General features: G+C 40.6%; 1 protein-coding gene across 8 annotated transcripts in view; it reads right to left on the bottom strand.

The window, feature by feature from the left end:
- Nucleotides 1-25,436, bottom strand: part of LOC117046010 (E3 SUMO-protein ligase RanBP2-like) — a 36,899-nt gene extending 11,463 nt beyond the window's left edge. For 5 of the 8 annotated variants that reach the window (XM_033147670.1, XM_033147673.1, XM_033147671.1 and 2 more), the window contains exons 1-21: nucleotides 25,134-25,436; nucleotides 22,035-22,102; nucleotides 21,451-21,562; nucleotides 19,822-19,974; nucleotides 19,143-19,373; nucleotides 18,059-18,210; nucleotides 17,466-17,658; nucleotides 16,202-16,292; nucleotides 15,144-15,353; nucleotides 13,784-13,962; nucleotides 13,515-13,690; nucleotides 13,097-13,220; nucleotides 12,210-12,371; nucleotides 10,315-10,452; nucleotides 10,073-10,219; nucleotides 9,393-9,575; nucleotides 9,227-9,310; nucleotides 7,122-7,257; nucleotides 5,910-6,007; nucleotides 4,047-5,670; nucleotides 1,118-3,899 (exon numbers count right to left, since the gene is read on the bottom strand). In XM_033147670.1, coding sequence (XP_033003561.1) covers nucleotides 1,118-3,899; nucleotides 4,047-5,670; nucleotides 5,910-6,007; nucleotides 7,122-7,257; nucleotides 9,227-9,310; nucleotides 9,393-9,575; nucleotides 10,073-10,219; nucleotides 10,315-10,452; nucleotides 12,210-12,371; nucleotides 13,097-13,220; nucleotides 13,515-13,690; nucleotides 13,784-13,962; nucleotides 15,144-15,353; nucleotides 16,202-16,292; nucleotides 17,466-17,658; nucleotides 18,059-18,210; nucleotides 19,143-19,373; nucleotides 19,822-19,974; nucleotides 21,451-21,562; nucleotides 22,035-22,102; nucleotides 25,134-25,208 — 7,118 coding nt within the window. In that variant the 5' untranslated portion in view covers nucleotides 25,209-25,436. Of the gene's footprint in view, nucleotides 1-1,106; nucleotides 3,900-4,046; nucleotides 5,671-5,909; nucleotides 6,008-7,121; nucleotides 7,258-9,226; nucleotides 9,311-9,392; nucleotides 9,576-10,072; nucleotides 10,220-10,314; nucleotides 10,453-12,209; nucleotides 12,372-13,096; nucleotides 13,221-13,514; nucleotides 13,691-13,783; nucleotides 13,963-15,143; nucleotides 15,354-16,201; nucleotides 16,293-17,465; nucleotides 17,659-18,058; nucleotides 18,211-19,142; nucleotides 19,374-19,821; nucleotides 19,975-21,450; nucleotides 21,563-22,034; nucleotides 22,103-25,133 lie in introns of all 8 variants that reach the window. The other 3 variants (XM_033147675.1, XM_033147676.1, XM_033147678.1) reach the window with 2 other exon arrangements.
- Nucleotides 25,437-26,602: the final 1,166 nt, after the last annotated feature.

Here is a 26,602-nt window from a genome sequence, read left to right as displayed (position 1 = left end):
ATTAAGACGTTAGCCTTCAACTAGCAAAACAATTTTATCAGTACAGGAAGTAATGTTGCAATCCTAACCCTACTCTTTTGGGAGTAATCCCATTGGTTTCAATACAGTGGTACCTCGGGTTATGAACTTAATTTCTTCCGGAGGTCCATTCTTAACCCGAAACCGTTCTTAACCTGAGGTACCACTTTAGCTAATGGGGCCTCGATTTCCGTTCTCATCCTGGGGCAAAGTTTGTAACCCGAGGTACTATTTCCGGATTAGCAGAGTCTGTAACCCAAAGTGTTCGTAACCTGAGGTACCACTGTAGGAGCCTACTTCTTAGCTAACATGGTTAGGCATTCAATTCAAGATACCTAAAAAAACAAAACAAACGCACACACACACACAAAAACCCCTGCTGGATTAGAACAAAGGTTCATTACCCCCATTTTTCAAAGTGGCCAACCAGTTTCTAAGAAACACATGCAGGACATGAAGGCAAGAATTTCCCTCACTCTGTTGTGACAACTGGCATTCAGAAACACAGTTTCTGAACATGGGGTGTCAATCTGGCAAATAACTGCTAAGACTCTCTTCTAACTGAAGATTTTACATTTCAAAGTAAACCATGAACCATGTTTTCCTTTTACTGACCTATTAGTGCCAATATCAAGTTCCCCTCAAATTTTCATCCTCCACAACATTTTGGCAGACTCCAGCAACTTGGCCTACATAGGCCTGCTAGTTGAACTGCAGCGTGCTGTTGCCCACTTCTGAATGGGCAAAGTCAAACTTAGAACAACTCCTCAGTAACTGTGCTACCTACCAGTTATGTATTTATCTGTAATTCAAAGAGATACTTTTGATCTCTAAAGTGCTAAATAGCCTAGGTCCTGCATACCAGATCTTTTTTTTTTAATCTTCTTCAAGAATGTTTATGATAACCCAGGATACATTCGTTTAAAGATTTTTCAGTATTGTTTTTTCTTCTTACCTAGGGTTAAGCATTATAGATTTTGAAACTGTACATCAGTAGGCAACTTAAACTCATGAAGATGGACAAGGTGGAACCTAAGTACATTTATAACAACTTGAATTTATTAAGTAAAAATTATGTAAATGCTCACCTTTTTCTATTTTAAATGAAAAATTAGGAAGTCCTTCTGCCTTTGAGGTAGCCACTTGACTTTCTCCTTTGCCATCAGAGTGTTTCCAAACGGTAGCATCATATGTGCCATCTGGTTCTCGCTGTTTTGTGCTATGACACACTGAGCTAACGCTTTTGCTCTTGGGAGAAGCGTTAAAGCTGAAGCCAAAGAGAGATCCTGTTGCTGATGTGTTTCCAAACGTGAAAGGCTTTGATTTTTCATTGCTAAAAATGCTTTTGACGGATTCTGACCCAAAGACAAATTTGGGTGGCGATACCACTGCTTTCGTTGGCGTCTCAGAAGTGTCCACCGTTGGCGAAGTCTCTGCAGTTTGTGTAAGTGTTTCTTCATCCTGCTTTAAATCAGTTCTCTCCCTGGTAGTTTCTTCAAGTACTGCAACAGCAATCTTTCCACATGGCGATTCCTTTGGAGTATTGGCCCGTGAAGAGAGTGGTGTGATTAAGGTGTCTTTTTCTTGAGCGTGTTTTGCTTCCTCAAAGATCTGCTTAAATGAGTCCGCAACATCCTGCAGCTTAAATCGCACAGCCAAGTGCTCTACTTTCCGTTCCCCTTCAGCAAAGTCAAACGCGGTCCATACCCAGGCTCTCTCTGTGCCTTTCATTGGCTGGATGTTCATATCTGAGGTTATTCTGTGATTGGCACAAAGCTTTAATACCTGGTCTCTTCGCATGACTACACGAACTTGTTTAGTGTCATAGTTTTGCAAGATCTTTATGTCTCCAATACCCCTCTCTTTCCACTGATTAGCATCTTTATCATATCTATAAAGTTTAGCACGATGACTGAAGGCAACTTGCTCATTTTCTTCACCACTTTTTACTTCCACGAGGTCAGGTAAAGGTACTACTGGTTCAAAATACTGACCATCTCTTTCATCTTCTTGGGTAACATCAGATTCCTCATCTGTGCCCACAGAAGTCCTACTTTGGTTCTGTTTGGAAGGAGACTTAGAGGGACTTAATGCAGATTTGAAGCTGAAGTTAAACCCTGTGGTGGACTCTCCAAACCTAAATAGATTTTTCCTCACAGGGCTACTGGCCCGAGGCAAAGCATACACAGAACTGTCTGTACTATCATCCAGTGCTTCCCCACGCAAGTCATAGTTGTCCCACTCTAGTGTAGGCCCAGTGCTTTCGGCGTGTGGCTTGATAACCAAATCAGAGGCATTTGTAGCAGACACAGAGGTTTTACTCTCTTCATCTGCAAGTTTAGTTTTATCATCTGTCAGGAAGGTTTTGAGATCTTTCAAACCACTTTTCATTTCTTCTGCTTTTTGTATCAGTTCAGCTGTTTTCCCAGAATCTAATAGTTTATGTGGGGTCTGGAGTGGTATATCCAGCAATAGCCTTTGACATTCTTCAAATTTAAATTTAAATTCCTCAGCTTGCTCTGGACTTTTGAATTTAGCTGCCAATTGCTCCAGCTTCGCATCACCATCAGAGAAGTCGCTGGCTAACCACATCCATGCTTTGTCTGAGCCAGAGAGGGGCTTCAAGTTCATGGTAGTTGTGATCCAGTGGTTTGCACAAACCTTAAATACCTGCTCACGTCGCATGATGATTCGTAGCTTGCCATTAACTTCATTCTTAAGGATTTTCAAGTTGCCCACACCACGTTCTTTCCACTGGCTTGTTTCTGCATCAAACCTGAATAGTTTTACTCTTTGGGAATACAACATCGTCTCATCTTCTTCACCAGTCACCAGTTCCACTTTCTCGGGCATCTGGACAACAGGGTCAAAATGAATATCATCGTTATCTTCTGTTTTATATGACTCATCTTCCTTCTCAAGATCAGAAGAAGTATTTCCTTTGAACGAAGATTTAGCAGCCTGAGAAGAAAATAGCTTTTCACCTGCACCTGTAAAGCCCTTGAAATTCGGATCTTTCCTACCAAACTGAAATCCTTCACCTGCAGTTGTTTTTGCAAGGTCAGCAAAAGTGAATGTGCTGCTGTGTTGACCAAACACCAAATCACCACTCTGTTTACTAGATCTATCATGAGATTTCATTGCATTTTCTTCCTCCGACACCTCATCTCTTTCATCAGCACCACTGTCTTTATTCTGTTGGTCGTTTGCAACATCTTTGCTAGGCTCTTGTATACCAAATTTAAATTCACCTGGAGGTACAGGCATTGAAAAATTAAACCCTCCTTTTATAGGCTTAGTTTCACTGCTAGTAGGAATCTGAAACGTGAAGGAAGGAGACTTCCCTTGCTCTGTAGAAAGGCCAAATTTAAAACCCTTCTCTGTTATGTCACATTTAAAACCCGTTCCCTGTGGTCCTCCAGTGGATTCAGATAACTTGCTTTTGAAGCCAAACACAGGCAGTTGAGCATCACTAGCTGGTAAAGCTGGAGCATTGCTAGATGGGTTTGCAGCCTGACAAGCAGCACAAGTTGGTGAAGAGCTTTCATTTCTTACTAAGCATATGCTGCAATCCCACTGGCCCTCCTTTTTCTGAAAAGCAGCCCCAAAACCACTTGGTGGGACTTTTGGAGCCTCTGCATGGCCAAATTTGAATGTGGTTTGGGAACCAAACGCTGGTACATTTGTTCTGCTGGGATTCTTGCAGCTAACACAATGTGATGTGCTGGCTTCGTTTCTCACAAGACAGGTCCTGCATTCCCACTGGTTTTCTTTTGGAGGAATTGGTCCAAATGTACAGTGTGCACCTTCAGTGTTGGGTTTGAAAGTTACAGTCGATTCTGTCGGAGGAAGCACAGCCTGTGCTTCCCGATTAGCTGGATTTGGAGTCTGGCAGGCTACACAACTCTGTGCAGTTATTTTATTTCGAACGAGGCATGTGTTGCACTCCCACTGATCTTTCTTTAACATGAACTGTTCACCAAATCCGTATGCAGCATTTGCTCCCGTCCCTTCCCGATTAGCTGGATTTGGAGTCTGGCATGCTACACAACTCTGTGCAGTTATTTTATTTCGAACGAGGCATGTGTTGCACTCCCACTGATCTTTCTTTAACATGAACTGTTCACCAAATCCGTATGCAGCATTTGCTCCCGTCCCTTCTTTAGCAAAAGAGAAGGATGCAGGTGTAGCTGCACTTGATGCAATCGTAAAAGTACTTTTGGCATTAGTGTTTTTAGCTGAACTGCTCGCATCGGGAACAGGAACCTGATAGCTACCACTGACAGATGATGTCCCACTCTTGAAGTTAAATCCAGAGCTGATGAGTCCCGAGTCAGATTTACCAGAATCTTTTGCATCTTGAGCAGTAGCTTCTCTTGATGACACAATACCCTGAGAAGCCTGTTGACTATCACTTGATCCAGATACTCTCAAAATATTTTGTGCCTCTTGAAATTTCTGCTTGAAACGCATTGCTTCATCTGGAGTTTTAAACCTGATTGCAAGTTGCTCAGGTTTTGCTGATTCATCTGCATAGTCCAAGGCATGCCACACAAAAGATTTCTCTGATCCAGCGTTTGGATTCAGTGTCATATCAGGATTTATATAGTGATTTGCACAAATTTTCAGCACTTGCTCCCGTCTCATAAGTAGTCGGATTTTGCCAGTTATTTTATGCCTCAGAATTTTCACATTACCAACACCTCTCTCTTTCCATTCTTTGTATTCACCATCAAAGCGGAAAAGTTTTGCTCTATTGCAAAACATCTCCTCTTCATCTTCTTCACCTGTTTTTACTTCAATTTTGTCAGGTAGTGGCACAACAGGTTCGAAATGAGGGCCATCATCATCATCTTCACCACCACCATGGACACTTCCTCCATCTGTTTCGTGACTTCTGTTTGCTACATCTGAATGTGGAGTACCAAATACAGGCTTGCCAGGATCCTGAAAGCTGAACACATCACCCTTACTAAAACCAGAGGGCCTGGGTTGATTTTGTCCCATTTTATCTGTAAATGAAATGCCTGATGCATTCTTCCCACCAAAACTGAAGATATTTCGCTGTCCAGTGGGATATTCAGTAAGCGGCTTCTGTCCAGCATATCGGTCCTCTTTGATAGGCTTGTCGGATGTAAGAAGGCCCAAAAGACTATCGCTGTTACTATAGGGGGTACTATGTGGCTGCGCTGCAACCTGAGGTGATGAAAAAGTAAAATCTCCATCGTTAGATTTGAAATTGGAATTAAATTTGAAAGTGGTTGGCTGTGTCGACTGAGCAGAAGTTATCAAGGAAGGTTTTGCTCCCTCTACTGGTGGTACAGGCTGCCCAAAGGCAGGCTTCCCAAATTCTATCACTTTTGACTCTGCAGACCGGGAGACCGGGGGTGCTGCAGAAGGTTTTGTAAAATAGCCTGGCTCGGGAAGTGGCGGATTTGTAGTTGTTGGTGGAACGCTGTAGTTGTAGTAGTCTTCATTGCCACGAGGAGATAACATTCCGGTTGCCGGAGAATCAAAACGCAGGGGAGTACCATACATTTCTTGTGAAAACATGCAAGCAGAAGTGTTCTGCAGTGGAGGAGTATGCATTGGCTGTTGATATGTATATATGTGCTGCTGAGGAGTAAGCCTGTTCATGGCATAGACAGGAGCCTATAAATAGAAAAATGATCAATCTTAGTTTTAAAGCCTTAGTAGTTGAACATATGTTATAAATTTAAATTTCCAACAATTGCTTAAACTGCATTCAAAAACAACCGCTGGTTCCTGCTCTCCTACCCACCCCCACTATGTGACAAGAAATCTGCCTTTTGAATACTGTATTTAACAGTTCTCAGTTTTCCATCTCTTTACGAGTTATGAGTTGTATCAGAGAAACAGCAAATAATTACCTTTGTGGGGGTCACGTTTGTGGCTGCTGTCCGTAGGAGATATTGGGAATTGTAAGCTGGTGATGGGTTGTAGTAGACAGATGGACCTGTTGTAGCAACTGGACACACAAGAGATAAAAACAGTGAGAGTCCTGAAATTGACAAGAACCCTAAATCTTTATCTTAAATATGTATGCCTTTAAAAACAGAAACCCTCAAGGTGGTTTATAATCCAACACACAACAACCCCATATATAACCATCTAAACACTCAGGTTTCCCCCCACTTCAAGTATGCCATCATTTTATATGCAAGTGTGAAGATACAGCTTTAGTGATTTACTCCATTGTATATGGATAACATGTGTTTTTTGTGGAGTATTCTTGTGTAGTTTTTTAAAAATGTACTGTCATTGTCAAAATCAAATACTGTATTTTTCGCTCCATAGGGCACACCAGACCATAGGGCGCACCTCGTTTTTAGAGGAGGAAACAAGAAAAAAAATATTTTTCTGGTTTTCCTCTTCTAAAAGCCCTGTTTTTTTGAGGATCAGCTAAAAATTTTGCAGCTTTTTTGCAAAGGGGGAAAAGCAAAGAGGAAAAGCGCCATTTTTATGGGGTTCAACTCACATTTCTGCAGCTTCTAAAGGAAAGGAAGCCTTTTCTACAGTTTCCAGAAAGATAATCTAATCAGCCAGTCACATGTCGCTGGGGAAACAAACAACCTCCCTCTGCAGCACATTCAACAATGGAGGGCGGGGCTGAAAGGGAGCCGACTTATCTCTCTCCTGATCTCTTGCTGATCAGCTGCTGAGCGGGGTCCTTTCAACACTCCTTTTTCTCTTTGTAAAATAAAAGGCATGATCCTCTTTTGGCCCCTGGGCAATTCAGCTCCAGGGACCACCATCCGCTCCATAAGACGCACAGATATTTCCCCTTACTTTTTAGGAGGAAAAAAGTGCGTCTTATGGAGTAAAAAATGCGGTAAAAGCAATAATTTAAAAAGCGTGAAAACGCACCCTCACCCTCAGCACTCATGGCAAGTTTGAAATAGAGCCTTAAGATTATGAATTCAGTAAACAAAAATACTTTATACAAACTTTATCCATCTTTTTAATAACATCCTACTCAAGCCAGCTTGTGATCCCTTCAATGCTCGTTAATTATCATCAGACGTCACATCAGAAACCACACATAAATTTCTCTAGGACTCTCCACCTCCAAATTTAGTTACCAGTTAACGGTGCTCCATGAAAGCTCTGTGTGCCTTGATAGCCATCTGGCATGGTATCTGCTGCATAGCTTTCGGCAGGCCACCGCTGAGACATGGTTGTATTAGAATTGTTAAGTTTCATTTCTTGCATCTCATTCTATCAAAAAGACAAGTAGGGCCATTAAAAACTTTTGCATCTACAAAACTGAAGAGGAAAAGAATCTAAAGCAGTTTGGGGTGCATATGTTTGTGCAAGTCCTGGCTACATTGAAACCTTGGATTTCTCAATTTATTTTTATGGACTTCCACCATGAAGGCATTTAAGAACAGTTACTCAAAGTGAGCCAGAAAGTGACCAATCCAGGCAATAAAAAATTGTTCCCTCCAACCTCTTTATATCTTCCTCTATCCTTTGCTTGTTTCTTCAAGATGAAAGTGAAGGATCAAAGTACAGTGGAAGTCAAATGGAATCCGTTCTGGAAGTCCGTTCAACTTCCAAAATGTTTGGAAACCAAAGCACGGCTTCTGATTGGCTGCAGGAAGCTCCTGCAGCCAATTAATTGGAAGCTGCAGAAGCCCTGTCGGACGTTTGGCCTCTAAAAATAGTTTGCAAACCGAGACAGTCACTTCCAGGTTTGCGATGTTCGGGAGCCAAAACATTCGGGAACTAAGCTGTTCGCCTTCCAATGTATGACTGTATAAGGGAAGAAAAAGCACAGACAACCTTTTCACTCTTCTCCTTACCAGCTCTTTGTCCTTTGCTTCTCTGTTAGCCTGTCTTGTCCACTGATCAACAGTGTTTTGATACCTCTAGGGCCATCACAGCAACACACACTTCACTGGCTACTGCCAGCCTCCTCCTCTATTTCCCGTCCCCACAATGATTCAATATTCTCTGGCTACTAAGCATGCTCAATAATCCCTTTAGAATTTCCCCCCTAAAGATCTTTTGCACTGCTGCAAGTATGCCAGTACCTCCCTCTTGTGTGAGGATGGTGTTATTAGCATTTAGGGAATGAGTTCTGAGTTAGTAGCAGTGATGATGGCAATGACTGAAAATGAACCATGAACTGACTACTGTTGAAAGGTTAACTGAGCAAGAAACAGTTGTGTGCAAAGTAAGGCAGTTACAGAAATCAAGTATCTTCTGAACAGCACAAAATTTGATTTTATTGCTCTTTTAGTGTTAAAATATTCTGGAGTATAAAAAGCCCTGAAGTATTTCTTACAGCACAATCATAACCATGTTTACTCAAAACAGTGGTCTTTATTCCCCAATGAGTTTAGTATTTTAGTGTTAATGAAAAATTTGTACAAATGATCAGTCTTCACTCTTTCAATCAAAAATGGCCAGGAGTCTTTTCCTCTCTCTCTAGTAGAGGAAACTTATTGATGTCACAATAGGCTGCTTTGCAACAAGATTCCACAACTGTACTTCAGCTAACTTGAATCAAACTAGCAAGACTTTTCTAGTCTACTGCTGCTATAAGCTTATTACGTTGTTTATACTACAATTTACTTTGATTTAGTGTTAGGGTTAATTCTGTTCTGATACATGGACATGAGAAAAAGTAGTGCCAGCAGACACAATGGAATTTCCCTTTCTTCCCTTCCCCTTGCACTCCCTGAACTCCCCTCATGCTACTTCAGATGGTCCCCCAACCCACCAAAGAAGATTTTTTAGGGGTGGGTCACAGGGTGGGAGAAGGGAAATCTGGACATCATTTCACATATTTGTAAATTGCTGTTAAGTTTTATTTTTGAACTTACATACACCACCTTTCAGAAGATAATTATACTTTAGTCGTTGTTATAGTAATTGTATTTTCAGCAACAGAAATTAAACCTGCCTATGCAAGAATGAGTACTTCTATGAATGCATTTGTTTGCACCCTGCGGAATAACTCACAGTAAAAGACAGTCTAAATTGCTAATGTTAAAATCAGCACTTTGTCTTAAATTGATCATACTGCTCATAAGCATAATTACTCTGGATGTATAATTATTTGGATAGGATCTTCTTGAGCACTTGGCTTATCCTTCCCGACTTCGATTATCTGAACTGAATAAATCACGTCTATCCCCAGAGTGGAGTACAGAACATACACAGCAGTGCTCTTATTTACCTTTATGGATTCTACTTGCTGACAGATCATCTTAAGTAGTGTTTTTTGATCCTCGGCCCAGCGAGGAGGAGTTTTGGGCGAGAACTGAAAGAACAATAGTTAGGTGATCAGACCAACTGAAACATAATACAGATTTAAAAAACAAAAACAAATTTGTTTGATATACCTTGTAGCTTTTACTTGGAGATAGAGAGAATTTTGTGGGCGATGGGGTAGAATGTTTAATTTCCGTCTCCACTGGTTGGCTCAAATCATTGTTTAGGATAAGACTCCTTTCTTCACCGTTGATTCCAAGTTCTTGCATTATACTTTCCAGCATCTCCTTAACTGTCTCTATGGATACAGGTAACTAGAACAAAAATTAAAGAATATGTGACTTTAGGGTGAGTTTAAATATATACATGGTTACATTAATGAACTGCATATTCTGACCTGGTTTAAAAATTATTGGCTTCAGAAGTCTGGGTTGCATCTAGTGCTGCTATTCTGCTCTTTTGGCAGACTTCTGCAGCTCCCTCCAGAGCAAATTTTTGTGAGAGGACAAAAGTCCTGGTGTGCAAGTAAAACTCTGCTCAAGCAACACTGGATACAACCCTCTGTATTTCACTAATTAAACAGAAAATGGTCACAAGCACCAAAGAATTTGTATAGAATTTTTGCAATTGAACAAATTTTAATTCCTAGTTACCCATACTCAAATGTTTGCTTTTAGAGCCACTAAGTTCTACTACTTTTCTAGTAGATTTACTATTAAACCAAGTATTATACATCTAGACATATAATCTGACAAATGTTTTTCCCCTAGATTTTCCTAGCAGTTTTTTAAAAATAAAACACATTTTAAACCTTTTCAATTACTGAAGTATCGCTGCTGCTTTCATCTATAATTTTTATGAGGTAGTCTCTACTCTTTTTCAGAAGATTTCTGTATTCTTCTTGTTCTTCTAATGACAGACCATCATTCTCTATCTCTTCAGCTTTCCTCTGGAAAATCTATCCAAGAGAAGGAGGAGTCAATTGAGAATGCAGCTTATTAAGTGTGCATGCAGTTAGGGCAGGGGAATCCTTTGAAGGAATGTAACACTTACTAGAGCAAGATTCCAATATGAGACAACATTTTTAATAGCTTCAAATGCTTGCATAGCATCATCTGTTTTTCCATCCACAGAATCCAAAATCGCAAATGCTATGTGTGCCTCTTCTTGATATACACCAACCTGGAAAACCTTTAAAAAAAGGTTTATTAATTAGATTTATATAAAGAAATACTTTGGTACAAAATATTTTACACAATTTAATGATTTACAATTGTGTAAAAGTTTTTCCCTTTTCAAGTGAGGAACTACTATTTACTTTGTCCAAGATGATAACCAGATTTTCAAGTAATACAATTCCAGTGACAGAAATACGTTTGTCGAAAACATACTGAAATGTGTGTATGGAACACATGTAATATTTGACAAAACTGTTTCTACAAGCGTGTTTCTACAATACCTGTGCATTTATGTTTATAGTAATAGTATGCATGCAGATAAACGTATGATATGTTCAGATAATTGTAACAGATTAATTTTATGTGTCTAGCTAAATAAGGTAATTCATAGTCACGGTCTATTTTTCAATCATTTTCAACCATGCATGTAAGGGGAAGTTATTTCCACATATGCAAAGGAAGTGTTGAGAGTCCCTTATGGTCCCACCCAAAAGGCTGCAGTTTCCCACTCTGTAAATTTTTTAAAATAAGTGTTACAAATATTTGCCACCCACCCCCAGTTGGCTTAGTGTGTGCTGGGTTATGTTTCCTATGGGGAAGGGAAGCGCTTCAGCAACTTGCATAGGTCTTCCACCTTCTCATGATTAGCAGCAAAAATCTTGATGCTATTTGATATAGCCATAATGAAAACACTGGAAAAGCATGTAATAGAATTAACAGTTTATATACTGAAAGTGTTAACGTGCTCAACAAATATTTTCTTGTCACCGAAGTCTATACAAAGCCACAGTTCAAAGCACAGTGCTATCAATATGCCAGTAACTCAACTTTAAAAAATTAACGCAGGATTGGTAGAAAAACTGTACATCAGTGCCTGGAAGCACTAAGAAACTTAAGTTGAATTCAGACAACAAGAGAGGCAACTCTGTGGACCTGGGAAAGAAGGTTCTGCTCATTCTGAATGGGGTCAAATTTCTCTGAATAATCATGTTTCCAGCCAAGGGCTGAGTTCCTGGACACCATCTAGCTCCTATATATGGAGAAAAAGGCTATCAATGGCTATTAGCCACAATGGAGATGTTCTACCACCACTGCTGGAGGCAGTATGTCCCTGAATATCAGCGGCTGGGTATCGATGCATGTTTCCCATAGGCATCTAGTTGGCCACTGTGAGAACAGGATGTTGGATGAGATGGGTCTTTGGTCTGATTCAGCAGGGCTATTGTGTTCTTCTTTTAGGTTCAGATAGCAACTGTGACCTAGGTGTTTCCATACTCTTCTGGAGAATTAACTGCTATGATCCACACCTCAGTAACCTCTCATATTTCATTATGTTAAGACCCATCATGAGCTGTGTTTGATGACTGCATGACATCCAAGTCAAATAGTGAGATCAATTAAATTCCACTTTCCAAATAAAATAAAATAAAATTTTGAGCAACACCTAGCTAGCAGAACAATTATGTTACCAGCACATAATTAACATTTGTTGCTTATGAAGGAAGACTGGACCAATTCCAAATGTGTGGGTCTCAAAGTACGCTAATGGGAGAAGCAGACAGATCTGCTGATGGTTCAAGAGTTGGCAAATAGCTTTTGTTGTTGTGCCAGAGTTGGAATGTAAACAGTAATCACTTATGGAGGTGGGGTTGAGTTAGAGGAGAAGCGGCAATAAGAATTATACATCAAAGTAAGAAACAGCAGATTAAGACCCCAAAAGCATTTAGAAATATAAAGACTACCATAGGAAGATTTGAGCTGCCTTATTACCTGAATATCTTCACTATGAAAGTGATTGAACAATGGGTTAATTGGTTCAGGAATACTTCTTTTCTTCTTGATTGTCTCAAGCATTGGCAAAACTTTCTTCCAGTAATAAACACTTCGTCCAATGTAATCTCTTTGGTCATAGAAAGAATTAAGACTGCAACCCTGTGAAGTAACATAATTTGAGTTATTTTTAATGTTAAACTCAGTAAATCATTTGTATATATCAATGACAGCCCCGATGACACTATTTCACATTTTTCTATTAACTTTCAGAATTACAGTTGTACATGCAAGTGTTGTATTTATTTATGATTTATTAGATTTCATACCCATCCGTCACTGTAAGGTTACAAGGTGGATTATGACAACAGAATATACAATTATAAAAGCTGGTAAAACAGTCACAATTATAAGACAAATGAAACAATTCATTGAATAACTTACAAAACAATACACCTTAACTGTCAAAGGCCAGGGTAAAGAGGTGTATCATCGGCATACAGCAAAAACTATACAATGAAGATGCTAGACATAATGATGGGGAGGCAGTCCCATAACTTAGGGACTGCCACAGAGAAAGCCCTCTTTTGGGCCACCATTTCCCAAACTTCTGAAGGCAGCAATTACCAAGAGATTCTCCTCTGGAGACCTTAACACTAGAGAAAGTTAGTAGAGATGGAGATGGTCTTTCAGATATCTGAAGCTTAAGTCATTTAGGCAGGGCCAGAGGTTCTCCACTGGTGTTCTAAAAGGTGGTGGCAATTACATTCTAGACTTGCCTCCACACATATAATCTAAATACCTGCAATAGTCTGCATGGATTATACAAGGTTAAGAAATTAGCTTTATAGCTTCAAATTTATTGAAAATGGCATCTTCCTACTTACTGTTTTAAGGAGACATTTTGCCCAGTGCATGATCAGAGCAGGCTGAAGACCATGTTTACCTAAGGCTCTGAGGGTGCTTATTTCATGTTGGACTAGAAGCCTCACTTTTGCTGCTGTCCCAGGCCTGAAAAGTAACATGTGTAACAGAAATGCATCAGCTGTATTATGTAGTTCTTAATTACCAGTTTCTGCTTCATTATCTATAGATTAAAAGTTATAAAGTCCATTCTTAACCAAATAGCCAAAGGATCAAAAAAGTTATCTTGTAAATATATAAAAGCCAGCCATCTCACACAAGCTGTCATGTCATATATCATCCTTCAGCATGAGAAATGGGCATTAAAAGCTGCTATATGTAGCCTACAGCCACATGTCTATTGTAAGGATGACTACCATAAGCAAACACAGTCATACTTACAGAGTCTGTTTGTGAACAAGAGCATAAACAGCATCCCACCAGGCCCTCTGCCTCTCAGTACAAAGTTGCTTGCATACTGGTAGTGGTAGGAATTGAGGCTGGTGCACACTGTACTTGGTATTAAATTTCTCTTCCAATTGCAAATGGCAGGTAAATATCACCCCAAGCAGAAATACCTGTTTTGCAAACACATGTATTTTAAGTTATACAAAAAACTGTTTTATAAACTCAAATTGTGGTAAAAATTGATGCTGGAAGCATTTCCTTACTTCAAGGTCCAACATGCAAATCGATTCAGGAGCATTGGTCTCAAGTCTGGATGTTTCCTGAGGCAAGTGGAAAAGTTGCTTCAACCATTTGCGAAATGTTTGCAGGGGTGATATGGAGTTCCACTGCAGACCAAGCCATATGAGGTGTTGGAGACTACCACTGTGGGCTCTAATGGCACCTAACAACAAGAAAGTGCTGGTTCATTTCTAAAGATGCAACTGTGTGATACTACAGCAGAAGACAGTAAGCAAGCCATCATCTCATGTTAATATCTCGTTAATTCCAAAACAGTAAAAAATGTGCATCAATGCCTCAGCTTACATCCTGTACAAAGTAGGTGTTCAAAACATAGCTCAGTAGGAGTTTCCGATGCAATTTTGCCAGTTTCCAAGGCTCCACTGGCTATTTAGATTTCTACAGACCTGTCTACAAGTATTCTGTTTAGAATGACAGAAACATAAACATCATCTACTGTGGAACATGGTCATTATTGATTACCGCTTCTAAATACAACTAGTCAGAGAATTTAACACCTTAAGTTATGCAAAGTGCTTTGATAATCAAAGCATACCCTTATATGTAAAAAGGTACAACACTTGAAAAAGTGAGTTTGTTTAAAGTAGGGGTGGGGGAACTCCAGTCCCTGAGTAAATCTGGGACCATCAGGAGGTTCCATTTGGCCTGTGAGGCCATCTTCCCAAACCATGCTCACCAATCAATCAGCTGACTTAACTGGTGACATCAGCTGATGGGTGAGGCCTTCTTGGAAAACCCCAACTGCACTGATCTCTTCAGTCTCCAAAAAGCATCATCATGAGCTGGGCTTTCCAAAAGAAAGGAAGAAAGACTCCTTGCTTTTGTGTGGAGCAGCAAAAGCTAGCAGACCCTGTTTTTTTCTTTGCTGCTGCACAATGCAGCAATCCCTGCTAGAGCTAATGCCTGCTTTAGACACTGGCCTGGACAGACTGCTCAATCACACAACAGTAAACAAATAGGCACTTGTTTCCAAATGAAGTTCCTGCTCTCCCACGCTCAAACAGGACACAGCAGGGACTGCAAGGAATTTAGACATACGGGTAGGGCAACCAATCTGTCAATCATGTGACCTCGTTACTGGCAGGTAGAATACTTCCCCTCCTGTCAAACTTGGTCTATAGGCTGGGGCCAGATTAAGATATAGTCAATGGTGCAAAAAATGTTCCCCAGTCCACTTTAAGATCTTTTCATGAGCTAGTATTTATATTCACCTGCTTCTTCCAGCATTTTTAATCTTGAAGTATCATGCTGTATGAGTATATTTCATAATATGCAATGAATTTATAATATACAAAAAATAAGCACTCAAACCAAACTTCTTACCAATATCATATCTGGCTAGTTCTGTGTATTCTGGTACTTGCACATCAACATTTCCAATATCATCTGTGCCAAGAAAGGAGGTCTCTGTAGAAGAACCACTCCCAAATAGTGCATCAATTAAGGCAGACTGTCCACTCTTGTTTGCAAATGATTCAACAATCTCATTGAAAAAATCCTGCTTCCCACGGCTTAGGTTTAGCAGCATATGTCCTGAAAAGGAAAAATATACACGATTAACCAAAAGTCAAGTTTCTATTTGGCAGATATACACCAAATATCATGTATCCAATGAAGTTGTTCAATTTATGCAAGGACTTCAGCCTGCACAATGGAACCCCCCCCCCCCAAGACACTCCTCCCACGTAAAATCTGCTCCAGAGTATTGTAGGAACCCCCAGAACAAATTTGGGGAGCAACTAGGGAGAGAGGGAGGAGGCAACACTCCACTGTGTGAATGAAAGTCCTTGTGCAAATGAAAATACTTTGGTAGATACAACCCCTTGAATAAATTTGTCAAGTCCATAATTTGAGTTCAGAGGGCAGTATTGAATGAAGTAGTTCCGCTGGTACAAGAACTTTGGCCACACAATAGAACTTCCCTTCCATGCCCTGCTAAATCTGTTCTGGGATTCCTTCGACTTTCTAGGGCAGATCTGGGGAGGGTGTGACAGGCATATGGGGAGAGAAAGAGGGCAAGTTCCGTTGTACAGTACAAACAGAAATCCTTGTGCTACTGGGAGTACTTTGTTGAATACCACCCAAAGAGTTAAGTTCTTAAATTTAAAACATTCTGTTCAAAGGGGAAATAACTGTAGGTTTGAAGACTCAGAAGGCGGAAAATGAATCTTAGTCAAGAGGGTAATGAAAAGTTATGCTGGGGCACCTAGCACTGCCATTCTTTACAAACCCACATTATGCTTTGAATTCTTAGCATTGCCTGCTAAAGGTTTGTTACTTTTAATTTCAACTGAGTGAAGTCTTTACACGCTGCTTTAGAATTGCTTCTAAATGTCCACAGCTTTGATTTTAAAATGAAATCTGATTTTTAATATTATTACCAGACTGGCTCTGTCGATCACAGGCTAACATTTCCAACTTCTCTTGTTCAGCTTGATCGCCTTTTATTAGTTTTGACTTTGGTCTAGGAACCTGGTGAGATTAGACAAGTGTAAAGAATTCGCTCTGCAGTGAAATATATTATAACAATACTAAACTTAATAAAATCTATTTCTGTGAAGTGTAGAAATCATGTCTAGTACAATCATAAATTTTACATTACATTTCTGTCCAAAGTGCCAAGCTGAACATTTTTTGACTCTATATTGCTCTATGCCAAGGACAAGTTGAATGAATACAGACTTATTGCTTCTTTCTCAAGAAATGAAGGGAAAGGAATAGTATTTTGAACTGCAAGTCTTGCTTTTACTCATCAAGATATGGTGGTGGAAGGTCATTTAAGAACAGTCCAATGGTAATTTATTTGATAGAGCTAACTTTAGAGAGACCAGAATAGCCTCACCCAATCTGTTGGCCTCCAAATGTTTTAGACTACAATTCCTATCAGTCCCAGACATGTCCAGTGATCACAGATTATGCAAATTGTAATAAAAAACATCTGATGGGCACCAGATTTGGGAAGGCAGGGCTAGGGATTTTGCCCTTTGGCTGGAGAGAAAACTGGTATATGAGGATGACAGAATCTGTCAAAGCAATGAAAAGTACCCTAATTAGCACAGATGTATGTAATAATAATAATTTATTATTTATACGCCGCCCATCTGGCTGGGTTTCCCTAGCCACTCTGGGTGGCTCCCAACAGATTAAACAGAATAAAAGATCCAACATTACAAACTTCCATTAGTGCACTGCAATAATGGCACACAGTGCAGCTAGTTTAGTAAAGGTGCCAGAAGAGGATGTTTGTACATCGAGGCAGCAGCCATATTGTACCACACTATTCTCCAAGCAAGAATGAAGACAATAGTACAGTATACTGGGATGCAATGTGTTGGCTTCCAACGAAAGCCAAAGGTGCACAGCAAAATTACTTGGCTGGGCTAAATTAAGTTATCTGTAGACAGCAGATTCCTCCTGATTTCACACATACTTATTTCCTTTTACCTCTAGATATGCAATTCTACTGAAAAGCATTTGATTTTTATTTTGTACTTAAGAAAAGAAAAGAAAAGCACGAACAGAACAAATTTCACCCCCCGGCAGTATCATGCGTATACAAACACTCCTTGGCACTTTTAACACTGAAATTTACAGCACAAATACTATAAATGATTGAGGGCAACATGTTACTTGAGAAGAACTTACCTGAAAAGCTAGAAGGTAACATAAAGCTGCCAATTCCGAAACAGCTCTCCACTGCATCTCACTTTCCTGGGCCATTTTCAACAGCAGAGTTCCAGCATGCATGTAGAAGTGGCCTTTCATTTCCAGGTAAGTTACAAAAAGTTCATCACCTCCAGCTGCATGAGGTTTCACTGAATGGAGTGCATGATCAAAGCTACAAGACAAGTGTTCATTAATAACAGTAGTTTCAGGGCTCAACAAGTACCGTTTTGCTGGTCTATGACCGTAATAAAGTTTATTATTATTATTATTATTATTATTATTATTATTATTATTACAAGTACCGTTACAAAAACAGCAAAATCAGTAAATTCTTTTGATTGGTTTCTTTACACTTGGTTCCTGCCTATTGTTCCTCTGCCGTATATGACAAATATATACTACAGATGCACAAAATGTAGCACATGAAAGCAACTAATAAAACATTCAACTGAATTAAGGGGCTTTTATATGGACACAATACAAAAGCAAGGACATTTCACAATACAAAAATGGGGGCATTTCATCAAGAGGCTATCATTTAGAAGAGTTCTGAATTGAACAAATCAAGATACCTTTGGAGGGATTCTCTGCTTTCTTCTACACCTCGGTTTGAAAGTGTCATTACTACCAGATTTGAATAAGCCAACAAGAGATCCCGACGGGATCTAGCCTTTTGTTCGTTAGGTTTATTGGATTCCAACTCCTGTGGAGAGTCAAGATATTCCTAGGGAAAAATTCAAATTAAATTTTTTTTTGGTTTAGTCAATGTGTATTATGGCTCAGCCATCAGATCTCCAATGTGTTTTATTATGCAAGATCAGACCCTACTTTGTTTACTCATTCTCTACTGAAATTCAGCAGCCCAAAATTAAATAAAGCAAAAATCTTACTCCGGGTAGACTGAGGATTTTATTTTTAGCAGTTATATCAATGATATTTTAAGCTATCTTTTAAGACACCAATTGAGCATCATTACCTCAGTGGACTCCAAAAGTAGCAATGAAAGAGCTGAGGGTGTGTGCAAAATGCTGAGAAGGAAGGACTTTTCAGCATTTTGCACATGCCTTCCAAAGAGTGTGGCTTGAGTGGCAGGACAAAAATATGCCAGTCTGCTTCATGCACTGCAGAAGGCCCTGAACACCTCCATGTGTTGTCCATGTTCTAGATCACTGGGGTGACCCACTGTATTGTAGCAAGGCAAAATCATGAGCAGAAGGAAGCATTTCTAGGGTTGTTCCACAGGTACTTGCATGAGTTCATGCAGTCCTAACATAGGTGGATTCTAGTGTAGTTCTCAGGCTCCTCACGAGGTTGTGCACTTGAAATAGCAGCTTTTGACTTTGTCTCAATGTTTCTTATAAATGCTTAGTCAAATGTGAAACGGCTTTGCTAGGGGCTGAAGACACTTTTCACATGAGGGGTATTTGTAGATGAAACCCTGTAAAAGCATATTGTAGGCCTTTGTAGACCTGCTTATTATATTGTTATTTGCTTGCTCAAACTCTGATCAAAAGTAAGTTCTGTTACGCAACTGGACGCAATTAATAAAGTTTAAACTGGGTTTAGTCTTCACTTGAAATTACTATAATATTTTCTATAGGAAATCACAAAAAGAAGTACCGGGTATTTTTACAAGACAAATACAATTAAACAAACCTTAAGTGTATGTACAACACACGAACACCATTCCAAGCTTGACTGCAATGGTATTTTTTTCTCTGCTTCCTGACAATGTGCCACAGCAGCAGCAAGATTTTTGTTTGATAAGTACAGCTTCACTAATCGAATATTAACATAAACATCATCAGGTCTGGCACACAACTCTGACTGGATCAAATCAAGAAGCTGGTTCCATCCAGTCTCACTCTTGCAATCCACCAGACTCTCCTATGGTAAAGATAAAAGGGTTGACATTTTATATTTGTTTATTTAAACACAAGGCTTTCAAGCATTCTCAAGGAATAACATCATTCTTATTGCTTCTTTATATAAAACTGACTACAAAAGCAAGCTAGTTTTGAGACAATGTAGCAATAAACTTCTGAATCCACTACATATCTGGAAAAACATTGCAGTTTCTTTGAGGGGGGCTTTAAAAAAACCAGGAGTTTGTTAACTATGAAAGGAAGTGTTACATGTTATCAGGTTTCTACTTTTTCTGAGACTAGTTAGAGAAACCTCAGAAAACAGCAGGTATTAACAAAGTTACAACTACTAAGTTATTGCCAAACTTTTCATACTGCCAATTTCATGTAAAGATTGTGTCCAAATTGTGCCCAGGTTTATTCTGTAAGCTGTTACAATACTCAAGGTGGGGGGGGGGGGTGAAGGTTACCTTTAGTCGAAAAACTGAAGGGCTTCCAGGAAAAAGCTTGGCTGCTCTGTCAACCCAGTATTTTGCTCTTCCATCAGTAATATCATTACTGCACAGTAGTTCTGCAATCTTCAATACAAGGTCTTTCTGTGTTGGGTTCAACTCCACTGAACGCTAAAGCCACAATTGAAAGGAGGAAGTATATATACTGTAGTTTAATTCTCTTTTTCTGTGACGCAAAATGTTGCAGTATAGACTACTAGAACACATTAACCAAGTTAAAGAGCTGTTTAAGAAGATCACTTCACTGCCTTATTCGCAATGCTACTCAGGTGTAGAGGAATGATGTGACTACTTTGTTATCACACTTCTGTAGATTAGTGCAGCCTTCACCACTTCCTAAACACAGCATTCACAAAGGACCAGGAAAGGGAAAGCCTTCTAGACAGGTGTGGCATGCTTTAGCATTAAGAGAATGACATTATGCTTATGAAATATCACAAGAGAATTAAGTATTTTTACAGAACAGAAACATGATTCACAGAAGTGTTATTTTTCCTTGCCAAGCTGCCCTGTACCACAACATAGTCTGAGCATTTCCCAAGCTGACAAGATGTGGCTTAAATTCCATACTGTTACTCCATCACTTAGAAAACAGCACAGAATTCCTTTCAATGGTTCTGAAAGCAATAGGGGAACCCATCGCAAAAGGCCAACTGAGCAGGATTCCTGTCACCTACTCCAAACTTCAATATTAAAGTGGACTTTTTATTAAGCTTAGAACACATAGTAAGGCATAGTAACTTATGTGCTAATGTGGGATATGAAAAATTCAGGTTGAGATCCTAGCTCAGTTGATGGAAGAGCTAAAAATTCCCTGAAACTTATATGACAAGTTGATTGCTATAACTTCCTGCTACTTGACAGCCCAGCTCAGATGATATGCCCAGTGTGCATGTGGAAAAAAACATTTCTTCTGTTTGGTTCTGTGCTTTCCAGAAAAAGGAAAGTTTATGAAACTTTCCTTTTATGAAACTCTAAGGTCTATTTAAACCAGGCATGGCCAAACTTTGCCCTCCAGCTGTTTTGGGACTACAATTCCCATCATCCCTGACCACTGGTCCTGTTAGCTAGGGATGATGGGGAGTTGTGGATCAAGAACAAAGAGAAGCTCAGCATTATACCCAACCGTCATATGGTCAACACTTCATGCTTCAGGAATCAACAGGAAGTTCCACCCACTATATTGACTTGACAAGACCCAATTGGACTATCTTTTGATACCACTGAACATAATGTAGTAACCTAAATGACCTGTTAAGTGTTTCAGAATCACTCAAATTATTTTGCCAACTCTGTGTGGCAATCTGAGGTGGGAATGGCCAATTGTTCCCTAGGAATCCCCCCATGGAATACTATAGAATTACATCTTGTAAGGGACAGTCTTGGTGGCTGCTCTACAACCATGCTTTACCCATGCTCAAAACACATACTTCTTTGGAGGCAACAGAAGTTTTTGTGGGACTGACATTTGGTATCCAAAGTAATTCTACTGTTTAATTATATCCAAGGCAGCAACACTTTAAAAATATTTCAAAGCATTCTAGCAACAATAATGTAGGCAAAATGTAGAAGCATTTATTTTTTTACCTTATAACAGCCTACAGCTTTCTCTATGTTTTCTTCAGCTTCATAGAGCTGTCCCAAGAATTTGTGTGCCTTGGGATCTCTTTCTTGGACACTGAGATATGTAGATATGTACCTTTAAAAAACAGCATAGCAAGTTAACATAGCAGCAGTCAATGACTAATGATATCATTCCAGAATAGATGTAGGTGATGTCAATGCATTTGATAGTCACTCTATAAATGACAATTAGGAGCCCCAAGCTTAGCATATTTAATTTAACAATGCAAAACCCACAGTACTTGGTATGAAGCAAGTGCCAGCGTTAGTTCTACATGGAACAATATAAAACATGAAAATAATTATATGATTAGTAAAAGCCAGTGTTCTCCAACCTGGTGCCTTCTGGATGTTCTGACCTTCAGCCTCATCAGCTGCAGCCAAAACATCTGGAGAACAGCAAGTTGGGGATGGCTTGTATAAGTCTATCAACACTCATCATGCAGAGCTCTCTCATAAACAATTAACCAAACACAAGTTATTCTGAATCAGAGTAAAATCAATCATTGGAATAATTATACTTTTAAAAGAATAATATTTTGTATTACCTTTTAGCCAATTCATATTCCTTTGTTTCATAATACAGCTTAGCAAAAAAGAATCCTTTCATGGATTTCTAGAGAGTAAAATACTTTTGTTAATGCTGATAGTAATTCACTTACAGTTTGATCATTTAACAGCCAAAATTTTATCTGCATAACTCTATCCTAAGTTCTAGATTCAGGTCTGATGCAGTCGAGTATATATATATATATATATATATATATATATATATATATGTCCAGTAGCACCTTAGAGACCAACTAAGTTTGTTCTTGGTATAAGCTTTCATCTGCATGCACACTTCTTCAGATATGTACACTGAAACAGAAGTCACCAGACCCTTATATCTGAAGAAGTGTGCATGCACACAAAAGCTTATACCAAGAACAAACTTAGTTGGTCTTCAAGGTGCTATTGGACAATTTTTTATATTTTCATATATCTATCATAAGTATTTACAATGCTAGAGTGAGATGATGCATTGCAAGAGCTGTTTCCAAGTCTCTTTCTAAGCATTTAATTCATCACAATAAGTAATTGTCCAGTGACAGGAATGAACCACAGCAAGCCTCTAGACCAGTGATTCCCAAACTCCTACCCCTCAGACCACTTGAAAATTGCTGAGAATCATGGAAGACCATGTAATAATGATTGTTCTACCTGCTGTTTAACAACTGTAATGGGCTGTGCTAGATGCTAAAGTAAGAAAAGGCACTGACAATTAGAATTTAGGAAGGACAACTTCCAATTCCTGCCAGGACATAACTCACAACTGCTAACAAGAATGGGAAGTGAAACTTAACTAAAGCAACATTAGGGGGTTTTTGTGGGGGAGAGGAAAAACATTATACAGTTTGATATATAGGAATATCAAAGTATCCATGATGTAGCACCTAGAAAACTGCAGGAAATATTTTTAAAATGCACAAACTCTGTTGCTGCTGCTTTGAGTGTCTGGGAAGACCGCTCCCTCCTCCGGCCAACTCCATCGGGCATAGGAGGCAGGCCTACACTCAACCGCCACAGCTTAAGAGGCTCCAGAGAAGCCTCCGGAACACTGCTGCTGTTGCTGCTGCTTTGAGTGTCTGGGAAGACCGCTCCCTCCTCCGGCTAACTCCATCGGGCCTAGGAGGCGGGTCTACACTCACCAACACAGCTTAAGAGGCACCGAGAAGGGCAGCCTCGGCTCTTGCTCTGTAAATTACTATTGTTTGTATAATGTATTTTACATTGTAATGTAGCCAAAGCAAATTCCAAGTATATTGAAAAATGTACTTGGCCAATAAACTGTTATTCTATTCTAAAATTATTATTCTATTCTATTCTAAATACATGGTTATGTGTTCAGTTACCAAATGCTACTTCACATGAAATATGTTGAAGAAAAAAACCAGTTTTTAAGGAGGACAATAACCACTGGCCACTGTAACTGTGAATGGATTTTTAAAGCAAAATAAAAATAAAAATTAAGAAGGTAAGTTGAGCAACCTAATGCCAACTATTTTAAAACCAGCATTTATAAAGTTTATACCACACCCAGAGGCAGCTGGCAAGAGTGCTATATGATGCCACAGTAAAAAGATTACAGGGTTATGAGGGCAATCCTATATGTGTCTTCTCAGAAGGAGGTTCCACTGAGTTCAGGGGGTTTTATTCCTAGGAAATCTTGTGTACTATGTATAGGATTGTACCCTAAGTGAGGAAACCTGATGGTAATGATCACATGTGTTCAAGAAACATTGTAAATATAATTTGCATGGCAGAGCTTCTTTGTCTGGGATAAACATGACTGACATGACCAAAAAAGGAAAAAGACACCCTGCAGAATATGTCTGAATAGTAAGAAATTGAACTTTAAGACTTAGCATGTCAGAAGCTGATAGGTTCACTTGCTTGTTTCGGTGCCACTTAATTTTAATGGTTATTACAAACGTTAATAAATACAAGCCCTAAGATACTGGTTCGCAGACAGACCATGAACCACAGCTGTCTGTTTACATTGGAAAGTTCACAATATATTAGTTGGGGGAAAGTCAGATGGAAAAGCCGCCATACATTAAGATTACCAAGCATAGGCCTGGAAATGGCTCCTTTCTTTTTACGAATAGAAAAAGCAACAAAATTTGCATTAGACACTGGCTTTTCTTCATCAGAATTTGTGCAGTAATGCGAGGGTAGGGGACCCAAGAACCAGGCACCAAAAGCTCCTAGGCACTCAGGACTGTCCCAGGCCACACACCCTCCCAAGCCACTTGACTGCTTTCACTTGGCAGGAATAGGCCCTTACATCTTGCTTGCCTAGGAGGGCTGAGTGTGTTTAGCACGATACAGAAACCCCCGACTTTTGTATGACTGGGATGTAACAGTGTAAGTTAGAACATGAGCGTAGCCAGGATTTATGTTACAAGGGGCAGCCTTTATGTTGCGGGGGGGGGGGCAGAAACTCAGTTAAGTATTTTTATTGATTTACTCGATTAAAAAAAATTCTTATTGGGGATACAAAGCAAACAAATAAACCAACAAACCAACAAACAGGGAACGGTAATATTGTCTCCGCTTTCGATTCATACTTGATTTGAGCGGGGCAGCCCCCTTTGACTACGCCCACAATAAAGACAGAAGGTGCCCTGCCCACTTTTGCATCTGTCCCAACCAGACCATAGCCTGGAGCCCTCAGGAGGCTGCTTTGAAGGAAAAGAGGAGGCCCTTTGGCTGGAAGGACCCCCCCCCCCTGAAACTGCATCACCTAGCACAGCCCCGCCCCCTTAGAATCATCCTGCTCAACTGTTACACTGGAGCCAAGGAACAGGAGGGCTAACGCGCGAGCAGGCGCTGCCCTAATCACAGGGCAGAAGCAGCCGAAGGGGCGACGGCGACGCTGCATCCGCTCCCAGCCGGGCAGCCCCCTCCCTCGAACCCCGAGAGGCGGCTGCCAATCCAAACGAACTCCCTCCCCTCCTTAACCGACGCCGGCTTACGTCCAGTCATTGGAGGAGAGTCTCAAAACAAACAGCCCGGGGAACCAATGGCAGGCCGCCTCTGAACTCCCCTCAAAACCGGTGGGGGGGGGGAGGGAAGGGAAACGAAACCAAACGGAGCCTCACCTCCCTGGGCGAAGAGGCCGAGGCCTGCAGCGAGGAGACATAACGGTCTACTTCCGCCCTGCTGCGCCTCAACATGGTGGCGGGCGAAAGAGAGCCGCCGCGAACGGGCCCCTCAGGCTCCTTCCCCTGGCTCGAAGAAGGAGGGCGAGAGCGCGGAGCCCAGCCGAGCAGAGCCTGCGCCGGTCTGAGGAGGCGACGCTGCTCGAGGAGGAATGACGTGCTAGCAGACGCGCCGGCTTGCGCAAAGGAACCGCCGCCGCTCTTGCGTCGGCGGCCTCGCGACGGAAATAGTGAGGGGGGAGATCGGAAGTGACGTCCTACCACCCTAGAGCTGCGCGCTGGGGAATTAACGCTCAGCTTCGCTTCGTAGAGATACGTAAAGTGAGAGAGGGATCCCACCTCAGCGTGTGGCGGGCGGAATGCTTTCCCCCCCTCCCCCGCCGCCGCCGCCGCCACTATAGACAGAGAGCTACTAACAGACAAGAGGGGCGAAATGCAGGGCAATCGGCACAGCTGTGGTCGTTTTACAGGTAGCTAGCCGTGTTGGTCTGCCAAAGTCAAAACAAAATAAAATAAAAAATTCCTTCCAGTAGCACCTTAGAGACCAACTAAGTTTGTTCTTGGTATGAGCTTTCGTGTGCATGCACACTTCTTCAGATACACTGAAACAGAAGTCACCACCAGACCCTTAAATATAGTGAGGGAGTGGGGAGGGCTTTTACTCAGAAGGGTGGTGGGAATGGGTGATCAGCTGATAGGTGTTGAAAACCTGTTAACGACTGCAATTTTTACAGGGTCTTACAGGGAAAGGCAAGGGGTGAGATGGCTAAAGATAGCTTTGTCATGTATAATGAGATAAGAATCCAATGTCTTTGTTCAGACCAGGTTTCTCCATGGTTTTAAGTTTGGTGATTAGTTGCAATTCAGCCACTTCTCCTTCCAGCTGTGGTCGGGCAACCAGGCGTGTGGGAATCTTCGTGAAAACGGGCTGCAACAAAATGTGGCGGACTCTCCTTCACTGGAGGTTTTTTAAAGAGAGGTTGGATGGCCACCTTTAGAAGAGATTCCTGCTTTGCAGGGGGTTGGGCTAGAATGACCCTTCCAGCTCTCCAGTGCTGTGATTCTAAGATGCATGGAGCAAGACAAGCTCTCCCTTTGCACACAGCCAGGGCCGGATTTAGGTTTGATGAGGCCCTGAACTACTGAAGGTAATGGGGCCCTTTATATGTCCAGCTGTCCTTTGTCAACAACCAATTGTCATTTTTTTGGTGTTGAATATATGTTCATACCCTTAGTCTATGCTGCCTGATCATCAGTCTACAAGCACTCTTTAATATTAGATAACAGGTACAACAGCTTGACCTACATTCAATTGTGCTGCACTGCAGTCTGCAGTTGCATGCTACATGTTGCCGTGCAACCAGTCCATGCAGAATGTAGGCACCCTATATATAGAAATGAGCAAACCA

The sequence above is a fragment of the Lacerta agilis genome, chromosome 4, assembly GCF_009819535.1.
Source record: "Lacerta agilis isolate rLacAgi1 chromosome 4, rLacAgi1.pri, whole genome shotgun sequence".
Taxonomy (NCBI): Eukaryota; Metazoa; Chordata; class Lepidosauria; order Squamata; family Lacertidae; genus Lacerta; species Lacerta agilis.
The sequence above is the reverse complement of the archived record's forward strand: the minus strand, read 5'-3'. Positions and strand labels throughout refer to the sequence as shown.